At 40.8% G+C, this 17003-nt stretch overlaps 1 protein-coding gene and 1 long non-coding RNA gene across 27 annotated transcripts in view; one reads left to right on the forward strand and one right to left on the reverse strand.

Moving 5' to 3' along the window:
- Positions 1–12274, reverse strand: part of SSBP2 (single stranded DNA binding protein 2) — a 221293-nt gene extending 209019 nt beyond the window's left edge. For 10 of the 26 annotated variants that reach the window (XM_081089459.1, XM_081089448.1, XM_081089446.1 and 7 more), the window contains exon 1: positions 11061–11228. In XM_081089459.1, coding sequence (XP_080945585.1) covers positions 11061–11122 — 62 coding nt within the window. In that variant the 5' untranslated portion in view covers positions 11123–11228. Of the gene's footprint in view, positions 1–10871; positions 10923–11060; positions 11302–11879 lie in introns of those variants that run through there. The other 16 variants (XM_081089462.1, XM_081089445.1, XM_081089461.1 and 13 more) reach the window with 11 other exon arrangements.
- On the forward strand, positions 11317–13085 carry LOC308517923. Its single transcript, XR_013995909.1, has 2 exons — positions 11317–12003; positions 12941–13085. It is a non-coding gene; the product is annotated as an uncharacterized lncRNA (long non-coding RNA).
- The last annotated feature ends 3918 nt before the right edge of the window (positions 13086–17003 follow it).

A 17003-nucleotide genomic window follows, 5' to 3' on the forward strand; every position in this document is an offset into this window, starting at 1 on the left:
TAACCCCATCTCAGCCTTTAATGTTTTAATAAAAACATGCCTATACCCTAATCTTTCTAGCCCTAAATTTATACATACATCCAACTCACCTGCATAACTGAACTAGTACCAATATGAATTCAAAATGAATTAGTAACTCATTCCCCAGGTTAAACTACTTGCAAATTATTCCTAATATATACACACAAACACGTATGTGTGTGTGCCTATGTGTATATAATGTATTTTATGGTAAGAAACCTTACTCAGGATTTTCCACTACTATATTTCTAAATAAAAAAATAATATCTATTTAATTCAGGGTTTTAAAATGCATATTGAAATACCTTTAATAGCTTCCTAATAGCTATTGCTTAAATGCACTGATAAAGTATAATTATCACATAATTTCAATCCAATTATAAACAACAAATGGCATGTGATGAATGAAAAAATAAAACTAAGGAGTTGTTTCTATTTTTTTCTAATAGTCAGTACTACAGAAATGACTATGTAATAGATTCAATATGGTTATACTATTGCTCATGGACCACATGGAACTTCCCAGATGCCCTAGTCCAAAAACAAATAAACAAAAAAACAATAGGCATATGTTGGTTGGAAGAGACAATACTTAGAGGAGACTCATAATTAGAGGAGAAAGTTTTTTCCCTAGACATTATACATTCCTATTCTTTTTATTTCTGACTCTAAAATCCACCAACTGAAGTAATGTATGTCAGATAATTTTGCCTCTAGATACAGAAAGAAGAAAAAAACAGCTCTACCTGAAATGATAATCTAAGCTCCTGACAAACATTACATCCAAGTTCTTAAATCCAGCTAAAGAATTTGGAGCTATTTGTGGAGCATTTTTGGTTGCTGTGATTCTGCCCAACTTATTAGCAGCTGTACATGTTTTCCTTAACCTTTTTCCTTAACCTCTCTCTTTTCTATGGCCTTCCCCCCAGCTAAAAATGGAACTATCCTCGCATTCCCTTCCCACTCCCCAGCCTCACAACTCCCATTGTTTTTATCCCACAATAAGCAATGAAATACACTGAGGCAAGATAGTTTAAATGAGCAATGAAGGTGCTAGAGAGATTAAGAAAGAAAAGAAGCCGAACACAAAAAGGCAAACACTGTATAATTCCACTTATACAAGGTATCTAGAGTGGTCAAATTTATCGTGACAGAAGCTAGCATGATGGTTGCCACGGGCTTGGGAAAGGGGAAATGGGGAGTTATTATTTAATGGATAGAGTTTCAGTTTGGGAAGATGAAAAAGTTCTATAGATAGAGGGGGATGGTTACAATAATGTGAATGTACATAATGCCACTGAAATGTATACCTAAAAACGGTTTAAATGATAAATATTACATTATATATATTTTACCATTACAAAAAAAATATTCTATCAATAATCCATATCAAGAGACTTTCCTTTCTATATTGGAAACAGGTACAAAAGGAAAAAAAAAATCATTTCCTTTCCCTACCCTTATCCCAGCTCTCCAAAGTGAAGCTAATTGGTAAGAAATAGAGAATAGTTCATTGATCAAAATTAGCCTGAGCCTTCACAAATTTGAAATCCCAACTACCCCAAATCCCAAACCAATTAACTTATATAACAGAAGCACAAGGATTTTGAACAAAACTCAGACTTTATTTATGATATAGCATATTTGGAGTTAAGTAATTATATAGACTTGTGCTTAACGCACACTATAGCAATACTTTCTATTTAATCCAAGTATTGGTACAAACTTTTAACTACCATTGAATTCATGATTCTGCCTACTTAAGATATATATGCATGAATCTCTCATTTTAAAAGAGGCAGCTGTACTATAATGAAAGAATCACTGAACTTGGAACCGAAAATAATCTCAATATGATTCAGCTCTGCCACATAGTATCTCTAGGACCCTCTCTGGGTAAATCTATTTCCAATTCTAAATCTCAGTAGTCAATTTTCACCTACCTCACAAAATCATTGTGAGATTTAAATTAAATAAATCTTGAAACTATAAAGTACAATTTCACTATTAAATTTGTTAAAAGAAGATTATTCTAATACAAGTTTATATTAAAACTAGAGGCCTGGTGCACAAATTCATGCACCAGTGGGGTCCCTCGGCCTGGCCTGCGGGATTGGGCCAAAACCACCTCTCCAACATTCCCCAAGGGGTCCTGGATTGCGAGAGGGTGCAGGCCAGGCCAAGGGACCCCACTGGTGCACGATCGGGGTGTGGAGGGACACAGGAGGTTGGCCTGCCAGGGAGGAACCACGGGAGGGCTCCAGGGTGTGTCCAGCCCATCTCGTTCAGTCCCAATTGGCTGAACTCCTGCAGCAAGCTAACCTACCAGTCGGAGCATTTGCCCCCTGGTGGTGAGTGCATGTCATAGAGAGTGGTTGAGCAGCCTTAGCATATCATTAGCATATTACACTTTGGTTGAACAGACGACCGGACACTTAGCATATTAGGCTTTTATTATATAGAATATACACATATTTCATAGTAAAACAATTAGGTAATCTGTTATCCTAAAATTCACAGGAAGACTACTACGTGCCTATATTACAGAAAACACTTCTTAGAGATTATACATTAATTCTGGTACCAAATATTAGAAATACTGGGGAGAGAAATGAGCTACATATAGTGATACCCTGTTGTGAATCTTCAATTCACTTATTCCACAAATACCTAATCTGAATTCCAAGCACTATGATAATCAGTGGGAATATACTGGAGAAGACAACACTATGGTTCTTGCCTTCAGGGAGCTTCCAATCTAATTGGGAAATAAGACATTAAAAGATCACACAATTCATTAATATATGATAGATATGACAAAAGGAAGAATAGAGCTTGCTGTGAAAGCACACAGTAAGAGTCTCTAATACAGTTTGGGAAATTTTATGCCAGTTGTACCATCCTTTGTGAACCCAATAGGCTTTAAGTGTTCAATAAATCTTACTTTTTCTATAGCCAACATTATTATAAAACCCACATGTCCCACTGTTCTAGTTAGGAACAACTTTATCTCCAGGGTTTGGGAGATAAGAGATAGTCAACCTTATTATCTAGGAAAACCTAGGTACACGAGACCCTTCACCTAATTCCTCAGTAAAAACCAAAACCAGGCCCCAGGAAATACAGCTTTTCATTCCAAACTTGATTCATACAGTCTTTTATATTTACCTGAGCAATTATGCTGATGCTGAGAGGTTTCCTCAATGGTACTTTAAACCTGCCTGAAATGCTTTAACCCCAAATCTTCTCATGATTGATTCTTTCAATATTACTCAGGGTTCTGCCTAAATGGTTCCTTCTCTAAGAACCTTCCCCTGACTACCAGTCACTCTTTAAATTACATCACTCTACCTCATTACTTTACAATACTTACGACTACCTGAAATTGCCTACTACATTTATTTACTTATTATATGTTTCTCCTTGAAATTTGAAAATAAGTTTCATTAAAGCAGGGACCCATTTTATTCTCAACATATCCTCAAGATACATCTTCTTGCCAAATAGCCCCAGTTTTGTTCAGGTAGCTCAGGTACAAGGGAGCAATGTTTCCAGCCCAGAGGACGAAGGATGACTGATTGAAACCAATTATGTAACCTTTTGCTGGTAATTGGTTTAGGGGAGGGAATGGCAGTTCTCTTCAATAAGGCATAAGAAGATATCTGCTAAGCAACTTCAAGAAAAGGTTTACCTTGCCAATTAGGAAACATGAAGAAGGAAGAACCTTGCTCTTCTCCCTGCCTTTATACTTGGTTGTATGAGAACATGATGCTGGGAATCTGATGCAGGGATGTGGGTTGCATTCCTGAGGGGGAAACCATGAGGACAGCAGAGAAGCTTATCCTGAACCCTGGATGTACTTGACTCACTGAATCAACTACCAAACTACCTCTTCCAAGCATCCTGTTATGTGAGATTTATTTTTAGATCCTGATCAATTAAGCCATTTTCTATCTCCTGACTTGATACCTGCAACCAAAAACATAAACTCTTAAGCCCCTGTTTTTTTCTGTAACATTAAAAGAAAATAGTACCTATGGTCTAGTAGATTCTTAAGGGGATTAAGTGAAACAATGCAAGTAAAGGCCAAATATAAACAAAATACTCAAATGATAACGTTGTTATTGTTACTGTTAAACAATAACCTTCTATGACAAAACTCCACAAGCTCTTTATGTAGTAGTTAGAATTTTGTTATTTTACAGAAAACATTCATTTTAATCCTGTTTAAATAAAATCATTTAAAAAAATAATATATTTACCTGGATTTCTTCTATCAGTAGCTCTTGGTTCTTTCTCAAATTTGAAGTAGGTAAAAAGGAAAAAAGAAAAAGGAGAACCAAGGCAAATATCAGATCACTAATGAAAAAATAACCATATGAATAGCAGGGGAGAGGCTGTGTTTAGCACCAACTCCTCTCTTAACTTACATGGACAGAGCCATATATAAATTTTCATCTTACCTTCATAAATATTCCATCACTATTTTAATATGGCTTAGATTATATTAATCAAAAATTAAAACTATTTTAGTAATTAAAACTATACTATCTTAATACCTACAAATACAAAAAATATTTTAAAGCAGAAAAACAGAGCAACTGTTATATTTTATTTCTATATTGTTTTCTGTGCCAAACTACTTACTTGATATGCCATGAAGAAAAATTAATACTGAAGATCAAAATTGGAGACCTCCAGGTCATTGGTTCAAGCTCACTCCAGCTAAATTGTGATTTAAGATGCTATAATGGTTCATTATTGTCAGAAAGCTGTTTACAGTTCTACATAACTTAGAATAATCAAAATTCTTAAAGTACAATGTGAGGGTTGTTCTGTCATTATTAAAGAGACAAAGAAGAAGGAACAAATATTAAATCCTCCATTGGGCCTAGCCGGTTTGGCTCAATGGATAAAGCATCGGCCTGGGGACTGAAGGGTCCCAGGTTCGATTCAGGTCTAGGGCATGTACCTCAGTTGCAGGCTCCGGCCCCTGAGCCTGAGGAGGCAATAAAACCAATTGATATGTCTCTCATATGGATGTTTCTCTCTCTCTGACTCTCCCCTTTCCTTCCACTCTATCAATGGAAAAATATCCTCAGTTGAGGATTAACAAAATCCTCCATTGCACTGGAACTGCCCAGGCTCTTCTGAGTACAGATAAATTTTGGTGCTGTCAACATTACAAAAACACTATTAGTTTTACTTTTCAAAATATTTAACTATTAACCAACTCTGACAAAAACTATGTTACCTATTATGACCAACCATAAATTTGGGCAGCTGCAGGACTATGAAAAAAGTTGCCTGGAAAAACTCTTTTTTTCCCTGGGTGAACCATTTTTCACCCATTTTTCAATGTTCTCACACAATGAATATAGTTTAAGGAAAGTAAAAATAGCCTTTACTATTTCTCTAACATTACAGAAAATGAGTGGACCACCCTTCAGATCACTTTTTGTAGACTATATGGATTTTACTATAATAGTCAAGTAAGTCACACAGTCCTACTCATGTTGTTATAGACATATGTTAACAAAACCTTACATGATCAATGATGCATATGTAAAATATATAAAAAATCTAATAAGCAAAATTTAAAATCTAAATATAACCACTGACATTTTTACTCCAAACTCTCTTCAGATATATCCTCCAATATATCTTATTCTATTGCTCCAATGCTACTTTAAATCCTTCCTTGGCGAAACAATAAGTTACTAATAAAAGTAATATTTCAGCATATATTTACAAAGGCTCACATATTACTAACCAACATGTCACTAGCATGCAAATATTTCATATAATTTCCATCCATTATCAAAGCAATGATAGAGAATATTCACAATAGTACACAATAGTAGAGAATATTCCCATGTACTCCACAATAAAATTATAATTATCTTCAATGCATATTTTTAAGTTATATATTCCCAGCAGCAGTATCATATCTTTTCAACCTAGTACATTAATCCTCAATGCTATGTACCAACATTAACATAACAGTTATGAGCCCTATGGAAGAAAGAAGATTCTAAATTCAAAGTATATTTTTCCCAAATTTTACTTTCAACTCTAAACTGTTGGGGTGAAATGTTAATAAACTGCAATCTATATATTCCACTGCCAGCCCCAAATTGTATGTTTTAATTTCAAAACAAAATAATTCTATTTTCTAGGAGTAAGTGAAGATGAAAGGACACATTTGGTCCACTACTGCAGAGCAACTAAAATTTACTGATTTATTTTCATCCGGAATTGGTTTTATAGGGCAAACTAGTGCTAAAGTGTGGGAATAAACCTCTCATTTTTTATTTTTTTTGTAAAAATACATTACAATATTAACCCCTTTCCTAAGAGTCAAGATAAATACCCAGATAAAGAATGCTAGAATTTAACTCTTAACCTTACACATTCTCTTTTCTTTAGGTTTGTTCCTTCAAAAACTCTTTGGGGGCGGGGGATACTTCTAAAATAGTAAAAAAGAGAGCAATCCAAAGAAAAACTCTCACAACCAAGAGGACATATTAGATAAAAGTTGTTAAGCATTTTGGAGAAAATATCCTCCACTGCACTGGAATTATCCTAGAAGAAAAAATCTGAATAAACAAAAAGTCTTCATTATCTAGGCTTCCAACTTTCACCCCTAAAAATTCTGTGCCTTCCCAAACCACATATACATCTGCCATCCATCAAAATGAAGGATATAAGCATCAGGGTTAACCAATGGTTAAGTCTGCACATCTGATCAAATCTTTAAAATCTCTTATATCTGATTATGGAATGCTGTTCCCTAAATCTATAGCATCCTACCCTAGATCAGGAAGCCAATCTGGCATACAGAAAAAAAAAAGTATCTTTCAGTTTCAACCACAGGTTCTAAAATTAAAGAAATCTTTGTTAGAAGCCCAGGTAAGGAACAAGTTACTTTTCTTTTTTCTTTAATGGAGAAAAAAATCACTATCTTGCATAAGTGTTGGGAGAACTGGAGAAAATATACATAAAGCACTGACCACAGTAGTTGGCATGTAGAATGAATGACAAGTAATAATTATTGTTTTGCCTTTATTGGCTATTTTTGAAATACAATTAAGCTACAGAATGTGGAACTCAAACTTTTAAAGTCCTTTTTTTTGGAGGTCATTTTGGAGGTCAAAAGATTTTTTTCACATTGTAAAAAATTCCTTTTAGTCTAATATCTTCATTTATTCAAATATTTATTTGGTGCTTCTGACATATGAAGGCACTACCCTGAATATCAAGGATACCTCAGAAAAGAAATTTGAATTATCATCCCTTGCCCTCAAGAAACTTACATTTTAGAGGAGACTAAACATTAAACAACCAATTATATAATCACTTAATCACAATTGTGTCTGTGCTAAAAAAAAATAAAATAGGGAGAAATAGTCTAACAAGATCAGAATTTAAATTTCTATGCAAATATCCCACCTCCCTCCAAGGATTTTCAATCATTCCCTCTATAATTAAACCTAATCCAAACCTTTGTATAGACTTGATTTGTCTGGTTTTTTAAACAATAAAATAAGTAATTAACTTGACTGGCCATTTTTTAAGTTTATTTTCTAATTATAGTTGACTTACAGTATTATATAAGTTTCAGGTGTACAACATAGTAATTAGACATTTATATACCTTATGCAGTGATCCCTCCATAAGTCTAGGAATCACCTGTTACCTTACATAGTTATTATGATATTACTGACTATATTCCCGATGCCATTTTTATGTTCAGAACCGAATACTAAAATTATTTAAAAATATGTAAAACCTACAAGTTAATTTCAAATATTCCAATTGTGACTTCTTAGTGAAAGAGAAAGCAAAGATATAATAACACAGGTAAGCACTTGTCAGCTACCTTGTTACTTGGTGTTGTGTTTGGTAGATCTGACAAGTGCTAACAAGACCTGAACTCTTGTTAGAAAACACATTTCTTGATAGATTATAAAACTACTATATTTAGTTTATGTGCATACCACTATTCATAGTGACTCCTTTTTCAGAATGTTTTTATTAAAGTAAAATAAATATTTACATATTTATTACTGAAAAACAAATTACTTCTATGATTTTTAAGATCAGAACAATTCTAATTTGCTTACTAAAAGAGTATTTTTTTTTTTTTTGCTCAGGTACCTTTTTAATCTGCCACCTTAAAAAAGTTTGTCTAGCCCAGCTGGTGTGGCTCAGTGGCTGAGCATCGATCTATGAACCAGGAGGTCATAGTTCAATTCTGGTCAGGGCACATGCCCAGGTTGTGGGCTCCATCCCCAGTAGAGGGTTGCTGGAGAGGGCCAATGAATGTTTCTCTCTCTCTCTCCATCTCCCTTCCTCTCTGAAATCAATAAAAAATATATTTAAATTTTTTTTGTTTTAAATCTGGTGACATCCATTTCAAAGACAACTCAAGATTCCTATCTTCAGAAGTTAGCACACTGTTGCAGAATAGTGCCATTAATATCCCAAGTAAATATAATGGGGAAACTGAGCAATCAGATCAAGTCTCCCACCAAAATGAAAATGAGTTTATTCTGTAAAATAAAATCTACCTCAGTATTTGTCTTAGATTCAAACAATACTCATCTAGAAATTAATGCAACAATTAACTCAGAACAGCAATTGTCAGTGTTCCAAAAGTGGCCTCTTCACCTATATTTAGTTCATAAGGAGAGCCAGTCTAGGTTCCTGATGTCAATTACAATGAATGGAAGACATATATTTAAATCTAATAGCACCATCTAGCAGAACTCCCACTACTTTGCTTACAAGAAAGAGTGGATGTTACTTGGTGTTCAGTTTTGTAGACCTGACAGCACAAGTGGCAATTATTTGTTTTCATGAAAGAATCACAGAATGAGAACTACAAAGGACCAGACACACCAGGTCCAACTTTCTCATTAAGTATCTCAGATACTATTTTTTTAACAATTTAAAAAGTTATCAGGATACAGATTAAATTCAGCCATTCCTGGGAATCCAACTAAAATTTAAAATTACTTTTATTCTCAAATTCAATCACCCTCAAAGTAAATAAGATTTTACATCAACATATTTCAGTTGCTTCAATCCCATATGCTCTGTAATCATGAAAACATCCTCCTCTAAAGGCTTTTATTTTATCAGACATATTACAACCAAATGATTAATGCACACAAATTAGGCTGTTTCAAAACTTTGATTCCAGTAACTGCTGTTTCTAAACCAGGCTATGATGCTGTCTGTTATACATTCCTTGTCACAGCAATAAGATCCTGAATGTGCCTCCTCAGAAAATACCATGGGGAAAACAACGACAACAAAAACCCAGCATCTCTGCGTTAATTTTTTGTTGTTGTTTTGCTACATCAAGGCCTGCCACCCCTATATCCCATGGGGACTGTGTGTGCCGCTGCCAACACGAAGATTAGGAAATGTTCCCATCCCCAGGGCACAAGAAACTTTCAGGAGAAGGCTGTATCCACTGCCTAAAGCAAACAGGGAAACCTGCGCCTTCGCCTGTTATTGACGCAGCTATTTCCGTGCGCAAGGTAACCCAAGTAGCTTTGGGGAGATGGTCTCAGACTTTTCCCCAGGCTGGACCCCCTGGGGAAGGGAGAGAGCACCCTTCAGTGGCAAGGTAAGCCTCGCCCTCGGAGTGGAAGTGGTTACCGGGCACCAAGGATCTGCTGCACACACACAAAAAAGAGGGGTTCTTCCTCAGTGGTCACAGTCACTATTCGCTCTCATTTTTAGCAACAACCCAATCACCGTTACAAGTGCAGGCGAACAGCAGCAGGCAGCCCAGCCTTGCGTGTGCCGCGACGGTGGCACCCCGGGCCAAGGGGCGCTTTTCTCGCCCGCCTCCTCCGGGCTCCCACCGAAGTTAACACCTGTATCTCCGCCTCACCCAGCTCCACAACTCCTCCCCACGCCTACTCTTCCCCCTTCCCCGAAAACCCCGTTTCGGACCAGGGCCCCCTTCCCAGCGCAGATAACCCTTCGCGCGCCGCCGGCCGCAGCTCACACAACACCCCCTCGGCGCTCCCCACGACCACCGCCCCGCCCGCCGCCCGGGCAGCCGCAGCCCCCAGATCTGTGGGAAGCAGCAAGTCGCCCAGAAAAGTTCGCCAGCCGCCGCCAGTGGAGTTCGCCCGTGGAGGCGGCTGCGAGAGGCAGGAGAGCAAGCCTGCTCCAGCAGATCCCGCTCATCGCCAGCACACTTTTCCTCCCCGGGAGCTCGGTCCTTCTCGGACTCCCAAACTTCGTTGGCGCCCCGGGCGCCCACCGCCCTCGCCCCCGCCCCGGCTCGGAGAGGGGCGGCAGCGGCGAGCGCCGCGTCCCGCCCGGGGCCGCGGAAAGCCCCCACGCCCACCAGACGACCCACACCCGCACACGCCCTCCGCGCCCCGAGCGCGTCTCCGCGCCCCGCGGGGCCCCGCTCGGCCGCTCCGCGCCAGGCTTCCGCCCGCCGCGCGCCCGGCACCGCCGCCCTCGTCTCGCCCGGCACTCCCAGCCCAGAACCCCGGCGCCCGAGCTCCCGCGGCGGTGCCCCTCGCTCCGTCCGCCCGACCCCCGCCCGCCCCTCCAAACACCCACGATCCCCACCACGCGCCCTACTCCAAGCAGCTGCCCCCTCCCGCCTTCCCCGCGACCCCCGGCGGCTCTCCGGGTCGCTGTAGCCCCGGACCCCAGCTCTAAAGTTACTTTGTAAGGAGGTGAACCCACGGGTTATTTCCCTCGATCACCCAAACAAGTTTCCATCCTCGCCACCGGCACTGCCGCCGCCCCCCAACACACTCCCTCCCTCCCACCCGCAGCCCCCCACGGCCGCCGCCCCGAGAGAGCACCTTAGGAGACAGCCGCTCCCCGCACCACGCGCCCCCAGATCGCGTCCCCCTCCCCCTGCCAGCCCACCCCCGGCTCTCCCCAGGCGGAGAGTGTCTGTGTGTCTGTGTGTCTCCAAGAGAGTGCGCGAGTGCGTGCATGTGTGTGCGCGCGTGTGCAGGCGGAGGTGGGTGAGGAGCGGAGACACTTACTTCTCCCGGGCCTGGCTGTCGGACGGGACGGCGCTGCTGTTACTCTTGCCTTTGCCGTACATGCTTGTGCCGAGAGCAGCTCCCACTGTCACGCACCTGTCAACCCATCACAGCCTCCTCGGGAACAGCCCCGTCCCCATGGCGACCCACGCAGCCACCCCCACTATTGGCCGCTCCACGCCAAGGCTCCGCCCCCTTCGCCCAGGCAACGCGCGAGACTGACAGACCTCCTCCTCCCTCCGGCCTTCCCCAGCGCGCGGCAGCCGCTACAGCCAGAGAGGCAGTCTCCTCCCTCCTCCCCTCCCTCCCTCCTCCCTCCCTCCTTCCCTCTCCGCCGCCTCCCTCCTCCCGTTCTCCTTCCCCCCTCCCCCCGCCGAACCCCGGCGCAAGGGGGGAATTAGAAACTGCTCTAGAAGGATTTTAAACAACTGGCTGTTCTCTCCGCCGCCATCCCGCCCCCCGCGCCGCCCGCGCTCGGCTCCTCACTGGAGAGAAGGCGCCGGGAGGAGGGGAAAGTGCGGCCTGGAGTTTCTGGCCGGAGCCGGCGGAGCTGCAGCCTTGGCGGCCCCAGACTTCGGGGCGCCGGCCGAGTACACCGGCAGACCCGCGGCCCCAGCCGCCCTTGGGGCCCCCCGCCAGCCTCTCTCCCGCTCCTCTCCTGTTGATGACCGGGCGCCCGTCCCGAGCATTGATCTCGGCCGCCCCCAACCTCCTCCCCGGGGTGTCGCCCCCGCCCCGCTCCCCGAGGGCCGGCTGGCGAGGGCTGCACGCGCTGTTCCCTCGACCTTCGGGCGGAGCGACCCGGAGCAACTCGCTTACCCTCCTGGGGAGTGACTGCGCCCGGGGTCGCTGGCGCCGCTGGAGTGGCGTCGCCTGGCTCCTGGGACCGCGCCCTGCGCCCCAAGGGAGCACCCGGCCTCGGGCCTGCCCCCTCTCCTGAGAGGTGAGCCTGCCTTCCACCGATGGCGAGGTGACTCCTGAGGCCTCTGGTGCCCCTGCCCCTGCCCGCCCGGAGCCCCTGTGGTGCACCAGGCACCGGCTCCCCTGCCAGATCGGCTGCAGAAAAAGGCCCCAGGCATCCCCATCTGGCCTGGATTTCCAACCTTGATGGGTGATGCCTACTCGTCCTGATCCCTGGAGTGGGAAGGGCCATAGAAGGCCTGCAGCCATCCTGTCCTTGTCCATCGGAATGGACCCCAGCCTCTCTCCAAGAGCCGGGCCCGAGCTGAAAGGCTGTCTGAGAATATCTCTGAATCCAAGCCCCTAATCCCGTCCCACTTCAGTAAATGTGCAGAAGTTTCTGAAATACAACCTGGTTCCCGAAAGAACTCCATAATTTTATGTTGCGGGGGTCCTTGGATGTAAAAATCAAACAGTGCAAGTGGAGTTAGAAAGAATAGATGGGCGTCAAAGAGGGAGTGACAGGGAAGAGGGGTGCAGGTGGGCGTGCAGGTGGGGTGGGACCAGGGGAACGTCAGAAAAGGATGAAATGGCTGTGGGAGGGGAGACGAAATAGATTCAAATGGGAAAAGGTGTACCTTTCTATTCCTCACATAGAGCTTTACGCTTTTAGTAGTAGGGTCATAAAAATTCATATGAAGATGAGATGGATGGAATGGAAAGAAATGGGCTTGTGTGGGCATTGACATCAGGTTATAAGAATAAAACATCAACAGAAGGTTAAGGAAGGGCAGCTAGTAAAAAATGAGAGAGAATCAGAAAAGGGATTGGCAACCAAATATATATCAAAAACTGGGGTCGGAAATGAAGAAGGACCCTGTTATATGGTATTAAGGAAAATGAAAAAAAGATGGAACAGGTAAAGTATTTCCTTCCTTGAACATTTTTAAAGAAAGTATCATTTCTGATTGTTCTAACAGGTCTATCTGAAGACACACCCTAGTAGAAAACTACAAAGAAGTTGGGAGGTGGGGAAGAACTGTATGCTGTGAGTTTTAGTCTCTGCTACTAATTTGTGACATTAATGTCTTTGTCAGTAAAAAAAAAAAAAAAAAAAAAGAAGAAGAAGAAGAAGAAGAATAAAAGAAACAGCATTAAATGAAGAAGCCATAGAATATAATAGCAAAAGAAGATGACCAAAGCAATAGAGGACTGACATTATAATAAAAAGATAAAAGAAAAATACAGGTGCTATGAAAAGGACAAAAATTCAGCCCGGCTGGCAAGGCTCTGTGGTTAAGTGTCAACCTAAGAACCAGGGGGTCATGGTTCAATTCCCTGGTCAGGGCACATGCCCAGGCTCCATCCCCAGCGTGGGGCATGTAGGAGGCAACCAACCGATCAGTGATTCTCATCAATGTTTCTATCTCCCCCACTTCCTTCCTCTCTGAAATATATATATATATATTAAGGACAAAAATTCTGCCAATAGAAGTAGAGATAAAGAAAGTGGGAAAAAAATCCCAATAGCTTAAGTTGATTAATTTTCCAAGAGAATTAATTTGCCATTTCTCACTGAAAGTCTCCTTTCTGTTTCTAATGATCTACAGTGATTTGGTAGTGGAGATATGGCATTCATAGTCTCTGAAGAACTAGGAGTGATGCTGAGCCAGGAAACCTCTCAAACTATCACTTAAGATGCTCAAATGTTGATAAGGCTTCCACTGTTTACAGACTCTGCTGTCAGGTTGGCATTATGTAATTTGTTATTCAGTTATCTACTTCCATTGGCTTCAGTCCAGAAAATTATTATCATTCAGGGCTCCATCACCCATAGAATATTCCCTATACGGTGATGCTTAGAGAATGCTGTCAAGGAGGGAGTTCCTGGCAGCTGTTGATCCATGCTCCTGCCCACTCCTGGAATAAGGTAAGGTTTCCATTAAAAACCAAGAGCCCAGCCCCTGTGCCTCAGGGGTTGAACTTCTACCTAGGAACCAAGAGGTCACGGTTTGATTCCAGTCAGAGCACATGCCCAGGTTTGGGGCTCAGTCCCCAATAGGGGGCATGCAGGAGGCAGCCAATGGATGATGTTTCTCATAGATATTTCCTATCTCTCTATCCTTCTCCTTTTCTCTCTTTCTAAAAAAAAAATCAATGAAAACAAAAAAACAAGAATGGGCTTTGTTTGTGCTGTTATCTAAAAATAAATTAGTTATTATCCTTGCACCAATGTAGGGATTCTCTAACCAGGATTCTCAGTTGTGGCACATTAGACTTTCTTTAGGAAGATGTTGTTGTTGTTATTCTTTTTTCATTTGTTTTTAAATACAAGATCTGGAACCTCACTAGAATAAATCAGGCTAACTAAATCAGAAACCTTTGGGATGGACCCGGGCATCTGTATATCATATGTAACCAAGGCTGCTTAACTCTGCTCTTTAGTATCCATCTAAAGACAGCCCACAGGCACCATCAGATCTCAAAACAAGATTTTTAGGTTGTGGCTATACATAGCAGATGATCCTCCCCATGTAAGGCATTAAGCCATCTTTACAACGGACTTTACTTTCTACTCATTGAGCCAACAAATTTGTTAATAGCACGAAAATGTATCACCACATGGGTTCCTATAGTACAAGACCACAAATAGCCATGGTTTATTTTGCTGTTTCCTAAAGAGAAAGGAAAATGAAAGAAAATAACACAGGCTGTTTACTGTCTGCTGCTGTAATTTATTCATTTGATTGTATTTTACCCAGATATGTTACATGGAAGAGTCCTTTGTGTAGTGGCATATTTTCTGATATTTTAAAAATAAATTATAGATCTGCACAGTGGCTTATGGAATTCAGAACAAGTTGGTCTTAGTATCTGTAAAGAATAAAATGCTAAAAGGTCTTAGTTCAGAGCTTGCCAAGTTAATGTCGGTTACCTTTACAAGAATGTTATCATCCAACAAATATACAAAGTGAAAGCATGACTGTTCCTATATGTGGTAACCTTAAAGCTTTATAGTAATCAAATCAATTACCATTAAAACATCTCAGCAGCTACCTGAACAGTCTCTTTTATTTTCCTCCTAATGTTTACACAGGTAAATAAAATGCTTCTTTGCCCTTGTTCAGATTATTTTGAATACGAAGAATGTTCTTTGCATCAGCAACTGCGTCTCGTGGGACCAATACTGTAATTAATGAGATTTGACAAACACATATTCAGAGCCAAATTTGAGATCCCAGACATAGAAATGATCCATTGTTTTGTTTTCATTTTTAAAAAGGGGAGAAAGATAGATTTAAAGCTTCCTTGTGTAAAGAATTACAACATATTTTTTTACAAGTTTTGGGCTTTTAAAAAATCTCACACATGAGGCTGATTAATTTTGGGAGGTTGTATTTGGGGTAGGGGAGTGCAGACCATCTGAGACACCAAACTGGAACATCTTGCATTTGAGGTGTGTGTGTGTTTTTTTAACTTTATTCTTTCAACTATAGAATATAATCATGAGGTCTCCCCACTCCCGCCTCCTTGCCCCCATTTTGTTTAGACACTTATGTACAATTTTCTCTTTCTGGAACTTGCATCTTATTCTTGGAAGTCTTTATCATTTTAAAACAGGCAGTTCATTATACCCCCCTACTCAAGCTCTAGATTAACTGTATATTTCTTTGATCCTAATCTTTTTCTCTAAAACAGTAAGGTTAATAATATCTATATTCTTCCAGTGCATGGAACTTCAAAAAAATTTCCCTTTGCTATATAGAACAAAAAGATTAACTCTTTATGTTTAAATGGAAGCTAATCGTGAACTTAATTACTTGTATCGCATAGAATACTTAGCATGTTAACATAAAAATATTTAGGATAAAAATATTTATTTAGGAAAATTAAAATAAACTATTCAAACATTAAAATGAAATTTTCTTATTTTGGGGTAATTTTTTTTAAATCACAAAACTGTTCTTTTATAGTTAGTTTATAAAACTTCTTAGTTTATGAAAATAATATTTTCTTACTTACATTCAGATCACTTTTCATTTCAAATCACTTAACAGATATCTATCTACTCATTAATATTCAATATACCCCAGTTAATTAGATTTTTCTAACCAGTTTTTAAGCTGGGTAAACTGAGTCCTAGAAAGATTCATTAGCATGACCTGATCCGTAAAGAAAGTAGAACTAGTTCCAGGATGAGAACTCTGTGTTCCTGGCTGACAGTCCTGTTCCCAGACCACGAAGCCGCACCTCTTTCTCTCAGAAGTGACTATTCCACAGAGGAATGTGAGCAAGCTCTGAGATGTTTGTCACTCAAACTACCATAGGAAACTTCATTCCCAGGAAGAACAGACCAGCATGCTCAGATTTACAAACTGCTCACATGCTATGTACCAAAGTAATTGAATGAACAGTCATTATAACCATAATGCCACACAACGTGGTCTTTTATACCAGAATAAAAAATGAAAGGGGGCCTCAATTTAACATTATTTGATGCACTGTTGTTGGTTTAGCACCAGTTAAACTGAGGCAATCACTGTTTTCTTAACCTATTGACCTGGATTTTTTACATCGAAACTTAGATGTTTATAAACACCCACGGGTTAGGAAAAACAGTGTGCAGATCTACCAGTTCTAAACAGTTCCATCTCTGGAGTGCCTAATCTTTTTTAGCACTATTATGAATTTTTGATTTAGTGACCTGGAATAAAATAAAATAATCATGATACAAAGAATTGGCAATAAGCTGAAGATGAAGAAAAATGAAAACAACAGGGCTACCATGTATGGCCGTTTCACATATATTAGCACATTTTGCAAAACAAATTTCAAGTGTTGCAGTGTTCACTGGCTGGATTTTTGTCATTAATTGTTGAAAGTTATGTAATAGGAAGTGTGCCAAAGAGTGTTCTTTATTCAAAAGTATTACTATATTTTTTTAGTGCATTCCTAAGTCTTCACAGCAGTTTTTTACCTGCCTAAGTTAGGCTAACATGATGCCTTTGCATTCTCGGAGTTGACAAAAGCCCCTGTCTCAAG

Source organism: Myotis nattereri, assembly GCF_964212035.1.
Source record: "Myotis nattereri genome assembly, chromosome: 4".
NCBI lineage: Eukaryota > Metazoa > Chordata > Mammalia > Chiroptera > Vespertilionidae > Myotis > Myotis nattereri.